General features: G+C 47.4%; 3 protein-coding genes and 1 pseudogene across 3 annotated transcripts; 3 read left to right on the forward strand and 1 right to left on the reverse strand.

Annotated features, from left to right (window-relative positions):
• The first annotated feature begins 5428 nt into the window (after positions 1-5428).
• On the forward strand, positions 5429-6747 carry LOC6591189 (odorant receptor 98a). Its single transcript, XM_002015877.2, has 3 exons — positions 5429-6192; positions 6254-6611; positions 6673-6747. The coding sequence occupies exons 1-3, from the start codon at positions 5429-5431 to the stop codon at positions 6745-6747; spliced, it is 1197 nt and encodes a 398-aa protein (XP_002015913.2).
• Positions 6748-8083: 1336 nt separating this feature from the next.
• LOC6591190 (vacuolar protein sorting-associated protein 51 homolog) lies at positions 8084-10635 on the forward strand. The gene is made up of 6 exons (XM_002015878.2): positions 8084-8212; positions 8264-9015; positions 9075-9711; positions 9766-10290; positions 10342-10454; positions 10508-10635. Exons 1-6 carry the CDS (start codon positions 8132-8134, stop codon positions 10614-10616), a joined length of 2217 nt encoding a protein of 738 aa, XP_002015914.1. The 5' UTR covers positions 8084-8131; the 3' UTR covers positions 10617-10635.
• Positions 10636-10644: 9 nt separating this feature from the next.
• LOC6591191 (transcription factor grauzone) lies at positions 10645-12914 on the reverse strand. The gene is made up of 4 exons (XM_002015879.2): positions 12770-12914; positions 11794-12704; positions 11517-11711; positions 10645-11454 (listed from the first exon to the last, which is right to left on the reverse strand). Exons 1-4 carry the CDS (start codon positions 12884-12886, stop codon positions 10749-10751), a joined length of 1929 nt encoding a protein of 642 aa, XP_002015915.1. The 5' UTR covers positions 12887-12914; the 3' UTR covers positions 10645-10748.
• A 228-nt stretch (positions 12915-13142) lies between these two features.
• Positions 13143-14448, forward strand: LOC6591192 (annotated as a pseudogene).
• Positions 14449-14548: the final 100 nt, after the last annotated feature.

Raw genomic sequence — 14548 nt, forward strand, 5'->3', positions numbered from 1 at the left:
TACATTTCCTTTCCTCTGTTGTGGCCGCTGCTCTTGCATTCGAAGCACGTGAAATTTTGTGTTTACTTTTTAATTTTCTTCTATTTCTCAGCCTCAGCCTCTGCTGTCGTCGCTGTTGCTTTTGCCTCTGCTGCTCCTGCTCTGCTCTGCTCTCCCCCTCATGCCCTTTGTTGTTCTTTATCGCATGTGGGCTTTTGTTTTCCTTTTGGGTTTCTTCTTCTGTGTTGTTTTGTTTTGTTTCATTCATACCATGATGTTTGGGGTGGGGTTGGTTGTGGGTCAAACTATGCAAACTACTTCCCTTTTGCGATCGACACTGGGATTGCAGTATGTGTGTGTTTTTGGGCTAGCATCTAGCTATGTGTGTGTGTGCCAGAGAGAGATTTGTATGGAAATTGGCGCAAAATATGCCCCAAAACCCAGTTCAAGTCCCCAGTCGGTTATAGTGTGCTGCGGTGCCTTTTATGCTGCATTCAGATTCACAGAGAAGCTGCATGCCCGTACATATGCTACGTACGGAGCAAACGAGGCGCATTCCGGTTTCCCCTTTCGCCAGCATTCCCTACACTGAGAGAATGACTGGAAGAGTGCTTCCTCAAAGGTAGATCAAACGTTTCGAAAGTGCCAAAACTCACTGTACTGTTGGGACTTTGAGGAGCAATAGATCGATTTGTGTACAGCACACTTTCAGGGCGGATCTGGATGAGGGAACATCAGAAATTTGTGTCGGTTATGGCATTTTGCATGTTTGTTTGGGCACTGTTAAATAATGCATGCTGATTGTCATGTGGCCTCGAGGATGCCATAAGCATGGCAGCAGCCATCATATTCGATTTTGTGCATATTTGTAGCTTAGTTTCGTATGGCTGGCATGTCCAAAAATGAGAAGAACCGCCAACGGATGGGATGCAAACGATGGCCGAGGGTACGGCCATCGACATTCAGGATTTATCTGTGCTCCGTTCCGTTGCGTTCTGGTCTGATCTCTCCCTTTAATAGTTCCCCCTTGGGCCTGGTCAAAATCAACAACAGGCACAGCAACAACAAGAACAACAATAGGAATTTTGATTTTGCACAAACGAAGGGCAGAATAAATAAGATGAGGGGGGGACACACACAGAGCAACGGTAACACTCAAGGCCCCTCTGTTCCCTCTGCTGCTAGACTGGAACTACGAGTATTTCCATGAGTAATTGCCACCGTGCATGCTCTCCTGTCTGTGATCCGCCCCACCCACAAGCACTAGCCACCTGCACCACTATCACCATCAGCTGTATTTGTTGTCAGTTTCAGAAGGGATTTTCATTTAGCCAGAAAATCCCTAGACCCAACCCCAAGCCCAGGGCCAAGCTGCAGCGCGCAGGTAAACTGCTTTTTTCGTGTGGAATGGCGGTTGCCGTGCATGTGGATGCAACTCCCTGTTGCTGCCCCTCCACAATGTCCCTGCCAGACACATCTGTTAGCTGAGGTATGGCAATGTGTACGCACGCGGCGGACTTTGGTTTCATCAGCATCACAGGACTAATGACACTTGGAAGCTGGACAGGACACCAAAAAATCCCATTCCATTTAGAGAGAGAGAGTAATTTTTGGAATTGTAAACCAGCTCGAGTCCCTGGATGATCTGGGGAAAAGAGCGCCAAAACACGTCATGAGAGCGAACAAACATGGTCACAGGTAGAGAATATACAACGCACATTAGGCCATCAATTTCAGCTGGCTGTTTAAGTTATTTCTGTCCACAATCAATGACTGGATGCCACGGATTACCGCGCGTGCATCGAACCGGAAAAAGAACTTGTCCCCTGGCCCCTTGGGCGGTTCTAAATTTACCACAAATATGGTGATTATTGGACCATCAACCCTTTCATTCTCCAGCTGGGAATCGAGTTTATCTGTTTATATATGTCTGCGGTTTCGATTGATGTGGGTAAACAGCAAAACCACAGATTGTAATGAACTCATTTCAGTCCGGTACAGGGGGTTAACTGTAATTGCTATATGCATGTGCCGAAATTCTCATCTAATTGTTTGCTAATCCGCGCACTTAATCTCGAAATAAGGTGGAAATGATCGGATTTATGGTTAGAAATACGAACAAAATGACGCCCAGAGTATGTAATTAAAAAATATAACTTTTGACAAAGCCGTTGGCACATTCATTCCACCAAATCAGACAAAAATTTCACCAAAGAATCCACCAGGTCTCTAGCACGTAATTCGGGGACTTTCCGCTCTCCCTCCATCTCCATTTCACTTCGGGCTTTCTCTCTTTCGGGGGTGAAATTAATGTCAATTTTTATGCTTGATTTATGGCATTGCATTTGTTCTTGAGGGAACCGCGCTTGGCCTGGCTTCATTTGAATTCAATTGCTGGCCAAGATGGCAGAGCGCTGATTTTGTCGCAGGAAGTGTCGGTCGGGGCAGGTCGAGAGTGGCACGTGACCCGGTAGCCTCAATGGAGCAGCCTCAGCCGCCCAAAGATACAGCTGCCAAAGGGCAATAAAAAATTTACAACGCCAGCAGAGAGCAAGCAATGGATAGGGGGGATGGCGATGGGGATAGGGATATGGAATGGCAGCCACACTTAACATTTTACAGGCGGGATTCAGGAGGGTGGGCTGTAAAAGCAACTCTGATCTGTAGCTGTCCATCAGTTGACACGGCCAAAGGATGTGGCATCCACCAAGTGTTCTGCCACTGTCTTCTTTGAGCTGCATTTGCATCGTTGCCCGCCTATCCGTGCGCTCTCCTCTCCTCCGCCCCGCCCAAACACCTGCGGCAGCACTTTGGCGTTATTAAAGCACCCCCTGGCGGCTGGCAGCGAAAGCGGGTGATTGGCAGGGGGAGGGAGGAGCAGGAGCAGCAGGAGGAAAAGCGTCAGGAATTTGGGCTGAAAGGCCGGAAGCTTTTTGCGTGCAGATTTATGGCATGCCCCAAACCAATGTTCAGCGGGGAATACCACTAGTATACACACATACATACACATCTATATAGAGCTATGTGCAGACGTACTTATACGAGTGTATGCTTTGCTTTATTTTCCGCTCTTTTTATGTTGCAAGTGCACTTAAATTGCATTTGGCTCTGGCAGCTGATAAAACTGTCGACACTTGACAATATTATCGCCGACTTTAAAGTGCTCCAAGCACACCAATGGATATCACGAATAAGCTGTCTTGTTTATAAGTCTTGACGGTATGGAACTCAGATCTGGAACAATCAAGTCGGGGTCCAGGAACTAATAAAGCCTTTTGGAAACTATAATAATCCCTTTGATAATTAAGCTCGATAAACAAAACAGAGCAGAATAATCGTGATACGATTTATATCCATAAATGGTTGAAATACTTCCAACGAACATTTTTTCAAGTGGCAGTAAAGCATCGTGTAAAATCGTGTATTTTTTCTTTTCTCCTCATTTTAGATCGCCCCCTCTTTACGCCCTCCCCTTTGACCCAACATGGCTTAAAGTTATGTGTGTTATGGCTCTCCACTTGTTTGCCTTTCATTTGCTGTCCACTCACGCAGCCTCACTTGACGGCCACTTGCCAGTAATCTCTGACAAGCAAAGCAGCTCCATGCTACCATGGTACCATGGTATATGGACCAGCCAGGAGCCCCCATCCACCCAATGCCGTGCACATAATCCGTTTAAAATGAGCGCTGGCTGTGCTCCAATTTACGGTGCTCCTGTCTTCCGAGTGCACTGAAATTAATTTAACGACTTGGCGCACTTCAAAACTGCACAAACGGACGGAGTGCAGAGAGTGGAGGCGGAGGAGGAGGAGGAGGAGGAGGCGCTGAATGGGGCAAGCTATAAGGGAAAAAGGCAGAATGACGACGAGGACAATGGTAACTTGACCTTGACACGTTCGACGTTTCACGCCTGTCCGTCCGTCCCTCTGCCACGTGTCTTCCTTTCCATCTACGTCTCCGTCTGCATCGCCGTGTCCCGTGAATTTAATTCTCATTTTTGTGTGACTTTCTCCGGGCTTACGTGAATTCAATTTTCAGTTTGATGAAGCAAAGTTCCCGCTACACGTGTGTTCGGATTACGATATCCTTGGGCCTGCAGGTATGCAGCGGCATGCCCCGAATCGAAAGAACATGATGGAGGCAATCGTGTGATTTGCGCAATCTGCACACAACTTGAAATTAAATTCCAGACGAGATGGGACCGAGCCTGAGCTCCAACTTTTTTCCGAAAGGTCAAAATGTTAATGTATTTGAAATGAGCCAAAAGCAGCCGCAAAAGGTACGTGAGGTGGGGGGGGTTGTGTAGGGTCTGGTCTCCGGGAGAAATTCTCCGAAACTCTGATGCGAGATACAGCACAGAAACTTTCTCCGCACCGCCTGTCTGCCCGCCAGCCAGGAATGGAAGTGGCAAAACTTGTCCATGTTCATTCAACTTGACACGACCGCCAGCGGGTAGACCCTCTTCCCCCCGGCCCACACAAAAAAGAGAAAGTAAATGAAACACGAAAGTAGGGAAAGAAAGTGGAAGCCAAAGCTTGGGATACCCTTGCAGAAGGACTGGTGCTATTGCAAAAAATATGCAAAAAAGTAGTCCAAATCGGAAGCCTACCTATAGCGCCTACCCTATAGCGACTTTTACGTATGCTGTTTCCACAGAAAAGACAATAGCAAAAAAGGTGGACAAATTAAATAATGTATACCCTTAGATAGGGCAGAACAATCTGTCTGCAATGGTCTGTGGGACCTCTTACAAGTAGCCGAAGGACGCACATGCCCAACTCCTGGCCAGGGGCATGGAATGTCTAATGTGATTTGCCACACGCACACATACATACATACCTACCTATCAGACTAACAGCAGCCGCGGCAGAGTTTTTCTTATGAAGGGCAGAACCAGGAGGCTTCAAAAGCTCAAGTAAAAATATAATAGACCCCATGAGGTTCAACGTTTCTACTTTATTCACGAGAGACACAGCTGCACACGATTATTAGTCCTGCTTGGGATCCAATCATTGCAGAAACTGCAAGTTTGTTCCTTAATTATATAGGCCTATACTCTGCAGTACCGGGTATAAAACAGTCCATCAATATGTTTACCCATGCAGGCTTTCCACGTGCAGAATATTTTCTTATTATCTTCGAATAATGTAGAATATTAGGTCAGGAAAATGGGAATTTCGATTTAGAAAACGCATTGCAAGTATTTATTGAATCAAGAATTCAGTAAGCAAAAGACACAAAGTTGCAAAACCAATGGTCCCCAATTATTATTATGCGTGAAATGCGTGGGAAGAGTTACACATTTGTCAGGGAAATGCATTGAGCTAGCAGGGTGGCAGAAAAGGCGATAGATGTAGCCCAGTGTTCAAGGAGATGGTATAAATACAGACATTTTGCCATGTCTACTCCCAGTCAAGGGCTAGACGCATACAAGCACCATCGAAACGCAATGCTGTTTAACTTGTTAAAAGAGCCACTTCCGTGGAATCTTATGTCCTCGCCAGAGGCGTTCAAGTACCTTGAGTACGCCATGATCTTAATGGGATGGACACCGCCGCAAGAAGGATGGAAACCCTTCAGAATAATACTGACGATTGTCATTAGTTTTTGGTGGATTCTCTACGTTCCAATCGGAGTCTTCATCACTTTTTTCGTGGAGTTGAAAACCTTATCTCCAAGTGAAGCACTGTCAGTGCTGCAGGTCGGAATCAACGCAGGGGGGTTTCCTTTGAAGATGATTATCATGAGACTCAATATGTGGCGCTACCACAAGATCAAGGAGCTCCTTGGCCGCATGGACAAGCGTTGCATCAACATCACGGAGCGCCTGGAGGTGCATCGCTGGGTGGCACGATGCAACATTGTCTATCTCATCTACCAGTTTATGTACACCGCCTACACGCTATCGACTTTTTTCACGGCAATCTTTTCGGGAGTGCTGCCATTTCACCTCTACAATCCATTCATTGATTGGCGCGAGAGCACAATGAATCTTTGGATAGCTTCAGTGCTGGAACTAATACCCATGAACGGCATAGTTAGCCAGACATATATGATGGATGTGTTTCCCCTTCTGTACGGTCTGATTCTACGGTGCCACGTAAAGCTCCTCAGGCAGAGAATCGAGAACCTTTGCTCGGACCCTCGTAAGAGTGATTATGAAAACAATGAGGATCTTGTGTTTTGTATTAAGGATCACAAACTTATTCTTGAGTATAAATTTAAGGTAAATCAATTGAATTCTTAAGTGATTGCCCTCTGAATTCCCCAATAGATACGTCTCTGTGATGCGTCCTGTGATCGAAACCATCATCTTTGTGCAATTCCTGCTTATCGGTCTGCTCCTGGGGATAACCATGCTCAATCTTTTCTTCTTTGCCGACTTCTGGGCAAAGTTGGCTATAGCGGCGTATATAAATGGCCTGATTATTCAGACGTTTCCCTTCTGCTTCACCTGTGACCTCTTGAAGGATGACTGTGAGTCCTTGGCCTTGGCCATATTTCACTCCCACTGGAAGAGCTCAAGTCGCAGATATAAATCTTCGTTGATTTACTTCCTGCACAATGCCCAGATGCCGATCTCTTTCACCGCCGGATCTATATTCCCCATAGGCTTGAACACCAACATCACCGTAAGGAAATGAGATACTTAACAATTCTTCGACTCTGATTGACTCAAAATTTCCTTTACAGGTTGCCAAGCTGGCCTTTTCGGTGGTTACATTTGTGCAGCAGTTAAATATAGCTGACAAACTAAGGAAGGATTAGGGTAACAAAAACGAAATACGAATATTTATCAATTATATAAAATAGCAATACAATATATCTATTCAATATCTGAAACAATATGTTGTTGGTACCCCAAAAAGGCATAGGGCGCGACTCTCCTCATACCCAATATTCAGTCAGTATATATTCTTATGATTTATTTAACCCTTAAGCAATATGACTGCAGTGGCTATATCGACTCGGCAATTGATGTTGATCAATAATTTGTATACATTATGGCTTCCATCTGGTTGGTACATCTACACAAACCGAATAAGCCCCTATATTCTGTGAGTACCGGGTATAAAAAAAAAACTTCATAGGGTTCCACGTTTCAACTTTATTCAAGACAGGCACAGGAGAAGACATAGAGATTGAGCTGCACACGGTTATTAGCCCTGATTGGGATCCAATATGCACAGCATTGTCACGGGATCTGTTACACAATCTGAAAGTTAGTTCTTTTATTATAATTATTCTCCGACGTACACTTGGATTACCCGCCTCCAGCTACAGCGCCAGTCCAGACAGCCAGCATCAGTGCCAGAACGGTCAGGAGAGAAATTTTCATGTTGTACATGTCGTAGCCGAGATTCGACAACAAATGATCTGTTCTTATCAGTAGAATGAAAAAAAAATATTTCCAGCGGTGATCGAGGGCAATAATATTTGAGTCGAGTGAGCTAGTCCAGATCTCCCCAGTCCCCTGAAATCACTCGCACGCTCTCTTCGTTACAGTTCGTTTTCCAGAAGAAAATTCATTAGCAATTGGGACCTATGTATGTATATTTCAGTGCTGTTGTGTGCGTAGACAGCAAGAAAAATTGAAAAGAATGGTTATGGTATTGGTGCCGATCGCTGTTACACGAAGTGTATTTGAGCGGCAGCGCAAAAGCACCGTCTTTTCCTGTGCCCCTTTATCTTTTCCCCTATTTATTGATAGGGCCGTGTCGACCCCCGTTCCCCCCCGTAATTATGAAATTATTCTACTTACATGCTGATATTTGCCAAAACATCCACGTTTATTCAACGACGAGAAACCACTTAGTTTCGAACCCGTCATCACATGAAAGACTAATTAAACACAATAACTCCATGGTAGATAGAGCTAAAAACCAGCTCCCAATAATATTTATGCAGCGTAAACATATTTACAACCTTTTGTCTTAGTATACAACGCAATTGAAGCAGTCGGCAGTCACGCGCCGATCGGCCGATAAAACCGATAAAGTCGATTTCGATACGTGCAATCAGCTGATATGAAAAATGGAGCACTAGCCAACACTGGACTTGCGTTATTCCACTTTTCTGCGGACGACAACAAAAAATACGAACTTTGATAAACAAAATTAGTTTATGAGCAAACTAAATTACACGCTACACAATGAGTGAGAGCAACGCCAGTCCATTTGACATGGACAGCTCCAGCTTCGATGCAGAAAAGTATCTGGAGAGGCTCCTGAAGGTGAGCCATCTGGTTAGCGGATTGGGCCAACCCTACATTACTATATTTTAGGACTGTTCCCTGAGACAAATCATGGACACGGAGGCGGCTGTTGTGAAGGACACCCAGACCCTGCACTCGGACATGCAGACGCTGGTGTATGAGAACTACAACAAGTTCATCTCAGCCACTGACACGATACGGAAAATGAAGGATGACTTCAAGCAGATGGAGTCAGACGTGAACCTTCTAATGACAAAGATGCAGTCAATCACCACGTTCAGCGAACAGATCACGGGCACGCTGCAGGGCACACGCTCCCAGCTGTGCCGACTCTCCGAGAAGCACTCTCTGCTGAAGCGTCTCCAGTTCCTGTCCACACTGCCAGGCAAGCTCAAGGGCCTGATCGAGGAGCAGAACTACGCCCAGGCGGTGCAGGACTACCTCCACGCCCAGAAGGTGTTTGCCCAATACGGCAGACAGCCCTCCTTTGATGGTATTCAAAAGGACTGCGATGCTATTATGGCTGACCTGAAAGAGACGCTGCGCCAGGACTTTCAGCGGGCCGGTAACACGGCCCAGTCGTTGACGGAGATCGGAGAGCTGCTCCTGCAACTGGACGAGAAAACCTCGGACCTGGCCAGCGAGATGCTCACCTGTGCCGGCAAGCGCCTACACGAACTGATAGTTATGCTGCAGGACCAAACGGAGCGGGATATGCTGGAGTTCGTGGACATGGGTATCGACGGCTTCCTTAACGACCTGGCCCTGGTGGTGACGTCCTACTTTGATATGTTTGTGGCTAAGCACTACGAGCAAGAGCGGTAAATCAAGGCCATAAATTCCCACTTCTCCGAACCTAATCATCTGTGATCCCTTTCAGCGACGACTTCCAGGAAAATGCTTTGCTCGAGTTGAATATCTTCCTCAACCAAAACATCGACAAGTATCTGACACTAGTTCAGGATCGCGTAGAGTCGGATATTGGCTATGGCGACACCCAGGTCATGCTTCGGGCCTTGGACCGCCTACATCGACGTCTCCAGGCCATGCGCAACATCTGCAGAGGACTGGAGGTACAGCGCAATACGGTTGACATCATAATTGGTGCCGCCCACCAGCTGTGTGACGCCCACGCCAAGAACCTGAAGGATCACTTCGCGGATAGCCTAAGCGCTGTGCGTCTTTCTCTAGTGTCGGCAAAGAGTGATGCGGCCACCGGCCTGAACCTGTCGGATCTCATCAGCAACCTGTACGTGGCCATGGTGGAGAAGATCAAGGGTGTGCTCCAGGACTTGCTTATCTTTCTGCGCACCGATTGGTCCTTCAACATCAAGGCCGAGCACAAGGGCGCCCTGTGTGTGGAGGGCATTCGGGAAAACCTTCTCATTGGCTTCCTGCGCCACATCTCCAAGGTGATGTGCGGCTTCGGTGATGCTTCCAGCTCCAGTCCGCCGAATCTACTCCTAGTACTGTCCAAAACCTGCCTAGAACTGGAGCTGCAAGGCGTCCACATACTGGTAAGCATCCCTCCATCGATGCCCTAGATTTCTAATCGCCTCTCCTCTTTACAGATTGCACTGGTAGATGACCTCTACGAAATCGACTCGGAGAATAGTGCTACGCTCACCCACGAGACTGAAATCTGTGCGGAGATGCGGGAGACGGCCCATGCCCTACTTGACGCGTACGTTCGCCTCCAAGGGGCAAACATCTCCCAGATGCTACGCAAGAGCGTCGAAACCCGTGACTGGCTCAACTGCCTCGAACCGCGTTCCGTGCGGGCGGTTATGAAGCGAGTGGTGGAGGAGCTAGGCAGCATCGAGACGGTGGTGGCCAGTCTGTACGAGGGGACGGGGAACCCAACAGGCTTTCGCACCACGGCCAGCAGCGACTCCAGCCGCAAGACCTACTTCAGCAACTTCACGGCCTCGAAGCCGCAGTATCGCTCCAATTGGTCCAACTACACGCCCTCGCAGCTCGAGTCCAGCTATGTGTCCAACATACACCGCCTGTTCTCGGAGCGAGTAGACATCTTCACATCGGTGGAATTCACCAAGGCTTCCATTGTGATGGGCATCATTAAGATTGGCCTTAAAGTGAGTGCTCCAATCGGGCTTTGCGGCTTTTAATCAATGAATCCCTTGCAGACGCTGCTGGAATGCGTACGACTGAGGACCTTCAGCAAGTATGGACTGCAGCAGATCCAAGTGGATGCCCACTACCTGCAGATGAACCTCTGGCGCTTTGTCAGCGATGAGAAGTAAGTCCGTCCTGACTCACAGATTAGAGCCTTCATATATCTCCTCCCCACAGCCTGGTCAACTTTTTGCTGGACGAACTTCTGGGCTCGGCCGTCCAACGCTGCCTGGAATCGGTGCTGATGGAGCCCAATGCTGTGGAAATCATTTGCGAGCGCGGTTAGTACCAGTATTAGCCAATTATCAAGAACATTCAATTTCAAATCTCCGTCTATTTTGTTACTCGCTGCTAGCTTAAGGATCTTACAAATAAACTTATACAGAATTCCAACAGACAAACAGATCGGATCGATCTTTCACTCTGCCGCTTGCGGACTAAGGCACAGGGTGAACTCAATGCCCTCGGCCTTGAGCTCCTCCTCGGTGGCGGTGAGCAGAATGTTTTGTGTTTCGCTCTCGCCCTCGTCGCCTTCCGTAGAGATTGTGATAATCTGGGTCTCAGGATCAGGCCCAGGCCCATCGACGGCGGTGGCCATTCGGCTCTCGGTGCGGGCCTTGCGCGCCTCCTCGAACTCCTTGGGATGAGCCTTCTTGCGATGGGTGTGCTTGTTGGCATTCGAGTTGAATGTCTTGGGGCAGTGGGGACACTTGTAGAGCACCTCCCCCGTATGCATGGCCATGTGCTCCTTGAGGGTAATCGCTTTCTTGAAGGCCTTGTTGCACACACTGCACTCATGCTTACGATCCGCCAAATGCACATAACGCTGGTGACTCAGCATGGCGCTCCGATTGGGTGACACCTTGCCACACACCTTGCATGTGCGCACTTCTTCCGAGGATCCTTTGTGCCGACGCACATGCTTCTTCAGGCTATGCCTGTTCTTGTGCCACGATCCACAGATGTCACACTGTACCTTCGGCTCTGAGACACCGGAGTGTTCTAGTTGATGGCGCTTAAAGGCCGCTCTTCCGCGTATCACCTGAGCGCAGATGTCGCACATTGTGCCATAGTTACTGTGGACCATTTTCACGTGAGTACTGAGCAGAGAGTTATTGGGAAACCTGTAAACAAGGTAGAAATCCAATTAGATCAGGGATAACCGAGTGCTTGACTAACAACTAACCGTCTGTCGCAGATTCCACACGGTATAGTGCGTTCCTTGTGGATGATTCGATGCTGTTCCAGCAAATACTGCTTTGTGTAGCGCTTGGGACACTGCTCGCACATGAAGACCTTCACATCGTCCGGCTGGTGCTTCAGCAGCTCGTGATTGCGCAGGCACTGCTTGTCCGCAAAAGTTTTGTCGCACTCCGTGCACCTATAATCACATGATTTGTTAATAAGGATCCTCTTTTGGGTGTGAGAAATTTCAAATTGCTGGCCTCCACTTTACCACTCACTTGAACTTCTCGGGATCTGTGTGTCGGTCAATGTGGTCCGTCAGAGCGGAGCGCTTGTAGAACTTCTTGTGGCAGCAGATGGCATACCCCTTGCGGTGGTGCACCTGCAGCATGTGCTTGCAGAGTAACAGGAAGGTCGCGTGGCCCTGGTGGCAGATGTCGCAGGTCAGACGCATGTGGCCAGCGATCTTCTGGTCGATATCCAGCATGGACTTTTTATAGTCCACGTAACGTTTGGCTTTCATTGAATGTTGCTCGGACTTGCGACTTCGCATTCGTCGCTTGGCGACGGTAGCTGAAGTGTTCACCGGTTTGGATTCGCTGTCTGTGACTTCTAGAGATTCCGCATCTGCTGCCAAGGATTCTAGGTCTGCTCCTAAGAGCTCCATATTTGCTGCCTGATGCGATTTTATTCTGGCTGTCGAGCGCGTTTCCCGACGTTCTTCTACAGCAATGAGTGGCACATTCTTGAAATCCACTTCCTCTTGCTTCTCCATTGCCTGCTGGTCATCAGTATCCTGCGGACACAGTACCTGGCTAAGGAACTGCTCATTGCTGAAGGAGGCATCGCTATCGCAGTCCTGATGACCCACGTCCAATTCCTGCTGGAAAAGCAGCTCCTCCGCCCCATCAGACAACGGAAGCGGCTTCTCCGGCTCATCAAGTAAATGGCTTAGCTCTTCCTTCCCATCAGGCAACTGGGGCGCCTCCTCTGCCTCATCAGGAAGCTGATTTGGCTCCTCCTCAATCTCTGGCTGTACGCTGTTAGACTTTTCCCCCACATTGAGGGAGAAGCGTTCGGTGAGCAGCCGGTGCGCCTTCTCCACGGCCACAAAGAACTCATGGAATTGGCTCACTTGGTTCCAGCAACCCACGCAAAGCACCGTCGATATGGGATCATCGTTTTTTGGCTGCAAATTTTGACAAATAATGCAATTAAACTTTACACTCGAACTCTGCACAGAATAAAATGCACCTCAAACCAAAAGTATTTGCCCAGCACTGTAGCCACATTCAATGTAACGCCAATGCTCTCGAAGATCTGGATGGTGTCCGTGTCGCTGACGCTGTTTAGGCACAATCGGCAAATCATCCTTTCAGCTTATGCAGCTTAATTAATTCAAAAAAACTCCAATAATTTATTTGTTTGTTGAATTTTTTGTAGAGATGTGAAAAAGGCTGCAAAATCATCGATGACACTATCGAGGCCTTCGATATTTCCATTTTGATTTAACATCGATTACAAAAATCGCCAAAACAATCGACAAAATAGAAAGTCATCGGTTGATTTTCCATCTCTATGGGTGCACAAAGAGAAGGCGCAAAATGTTAAAGCAAAGGTGCAGCAGGCGACGACGCAGCGAACAGAACGTAAGAAGTGTTGCAGGCAACAAGAAGATCACAAAAACAAGTAACTGCAGTTTCTTCACCTTGAGAAGATATCAGAAGCAAAATGACGAACGAGTTTATAAACAGGAGCTTTATTACTGGTGATTCAACGGACGTAGCTGGTGGTGTAACGGTTGGATCGGGGTAGGGTACATTGTCGCATTAATTTCTTATTCTTCACAATGATTCGATCGAACCTTATCGCTAATATGACAGTCTATTGACACTATGGATTTTTGCAGTAGCTTTGCCAGGGAGTACAATATGAATCATAAGAATCGGGGATTGGCCCTAATATTCAATCATGAGTTTTTCAAGATACCCAGGCTGAAGACTCGCTTGGGCACCAACGTGGACGCGGAGGAGCTAAGCAAGACTTTCAAGAAATTAGGTTTCGATGTCACGGTGCACAAGGACTGCAAGTGGCAGAAGATTCGCGAAAATGTGGAGAAGGCAGCTGCGCAGGACCACACCGACAATGACTGCCTGGCCATTGCCATCTTGTCACACGGCGAGCATGGCTGCATTTATGCCAACGACATTCAGTACAAGCTGGACATAATCCTCCACTATTTCACTGACAAGATGTGCCCCACGCTAGCGGGCAAGCCGAAGCTCTTTTTCATACAAGCCTGCCAAGGTTATCTCGTGGACGGGGGCATGATGTTGAATAAGTGCCGGACTGAAACTGATGGGGACTCGTCTATGAGCTACAACATACCCGTCCATGCAGACTTCCTCATCTCCTACTCGACGATTCCAGGTATGGATGAATATCTAATCGTAACGTTATTACGATATTTACTTACTGAACATGCGATTGCAGGCTACACTTCCTGGCGTAATGTAGGCAAGGGCTCGTGGTACATCCAGTCACTTATCGAGGAGCTGACCGCAATGGCAAGACGGACGACCTGCTCACAATTCTCACTTTTGTAAGTCAGCGCGTGGCCATCGACTTTGAGTCGAACATGCAGGACAACCCAATAAAGGCACGGCAGATACCGTGCTTCACCTCCATGCTGACGCGAATGCTGCACTTCGGCTACAAACCAAACAGAACGGAATAAGCCCTCGCGCACAATATAGCTGAATGAGAAGTCGATGAAAGCGTTGAAGCATAACTTACAAATTTTTACAAATTGGCATATATTTTAATTAAAATTGATCTAAAATGATCTAAAATTATAACCATTTTAAAGAGATATTAATGCACAACATTTATCAGCAAGTCGCATCAATAAATTGCCTTAACTTTTGCCAAAATCTGAGTTTGAAATCTGATCGCCGCGAAAACCTTTTATATTTTTTTCCCATGCGAACGCCTTGGCTTTTTGAAAAAAATCTCGAAAACGATTTACGATTG

The sequence above is a fragment of the Drosophila persimilis genome, unplaced genomic scaffold, assembly GCF_003286085.1.
Source record: "Drosophila persimilis strain 14011-0111.01,24,50 unplaced genomic scaffold, DperRS2 tig00000002-arrow-pilon, whole genome shotgun sequence".
In the NCBI taxonomy this organism is placed as follows: Eukaryota; Metazoa; Arthropoda; class Insecta; order Diptera; family Drosophilidae; genus Drosophila; species Drosophila persimilis.

Excerpts from the sequence above, each read along its gene's own strand:
- LOC6591189 (XM_002015877.2), top strand. The coding sequence starts at position 5,429 with ATGCTGTTTAACTTGTTAAAAGAGCCACTTCCGTGGAATCTTATGTCC. Across the intron at positions 6,193-6,253 it reads GATCACAAACTTATTCTTGA|ATACGTCTCTGTGATGCGTC; the intron begins GTATAAATTTAA and ends ATTCCCCAATAG. Across the intron at positions 6,612-6,672 it reads GCTTGAACACCAACATCACC|GTTGCCAAGCTGGCCTTTTC; the intron begins GTAAGGAAATGA and ends TTTCCTTTACAG.
- LOC6591190 (XM_002015878.2), top strand. The coding sequence starts at position 8,132 with ATGAGTGAGAGCAACGCCAGTCCATTTGACATGGACAGCTCCAGCTTC. Across the intron at positions 8,213-8,263 it reads ATCTGGAGAGGCTCCTGAAG|GACTGTTCCCTGAGACAAAT; the intron begins GTGAGCCATCTG and ends ACTATATTTTAG. Across the intron at positions 9,712-9,765 it reads TGCAAGGCGTCCACATACTG|ATTGCACTGGTAGATGACCT; the intron begins GTAAGCATCCCT and ends TCCTCTTTACAG.
- LOC6591191 (XM_002015879.2), bottom strand. The coding sequence starts at position 12,886 with ATGATTTGCCGATTGTGCCTAAACAGCGTCAGCGACACGGACACCATC. Across the intron at positions 12,705-12,769 it reads GCAAATACTTTTGGTTTGAG|CCAAAAAACGATGATCCCAT; the intron begins GTGCATTTTATT and ends CAAAATTTGCAG. Across the intron at positions 11,712-11,793 it reads ACAGATCCCGAGAAGTTCAA|GTGCACGGAGTGCGACAAAA; the intron begins GTGAGTGGTAAA and ends ATGTGATTATAG.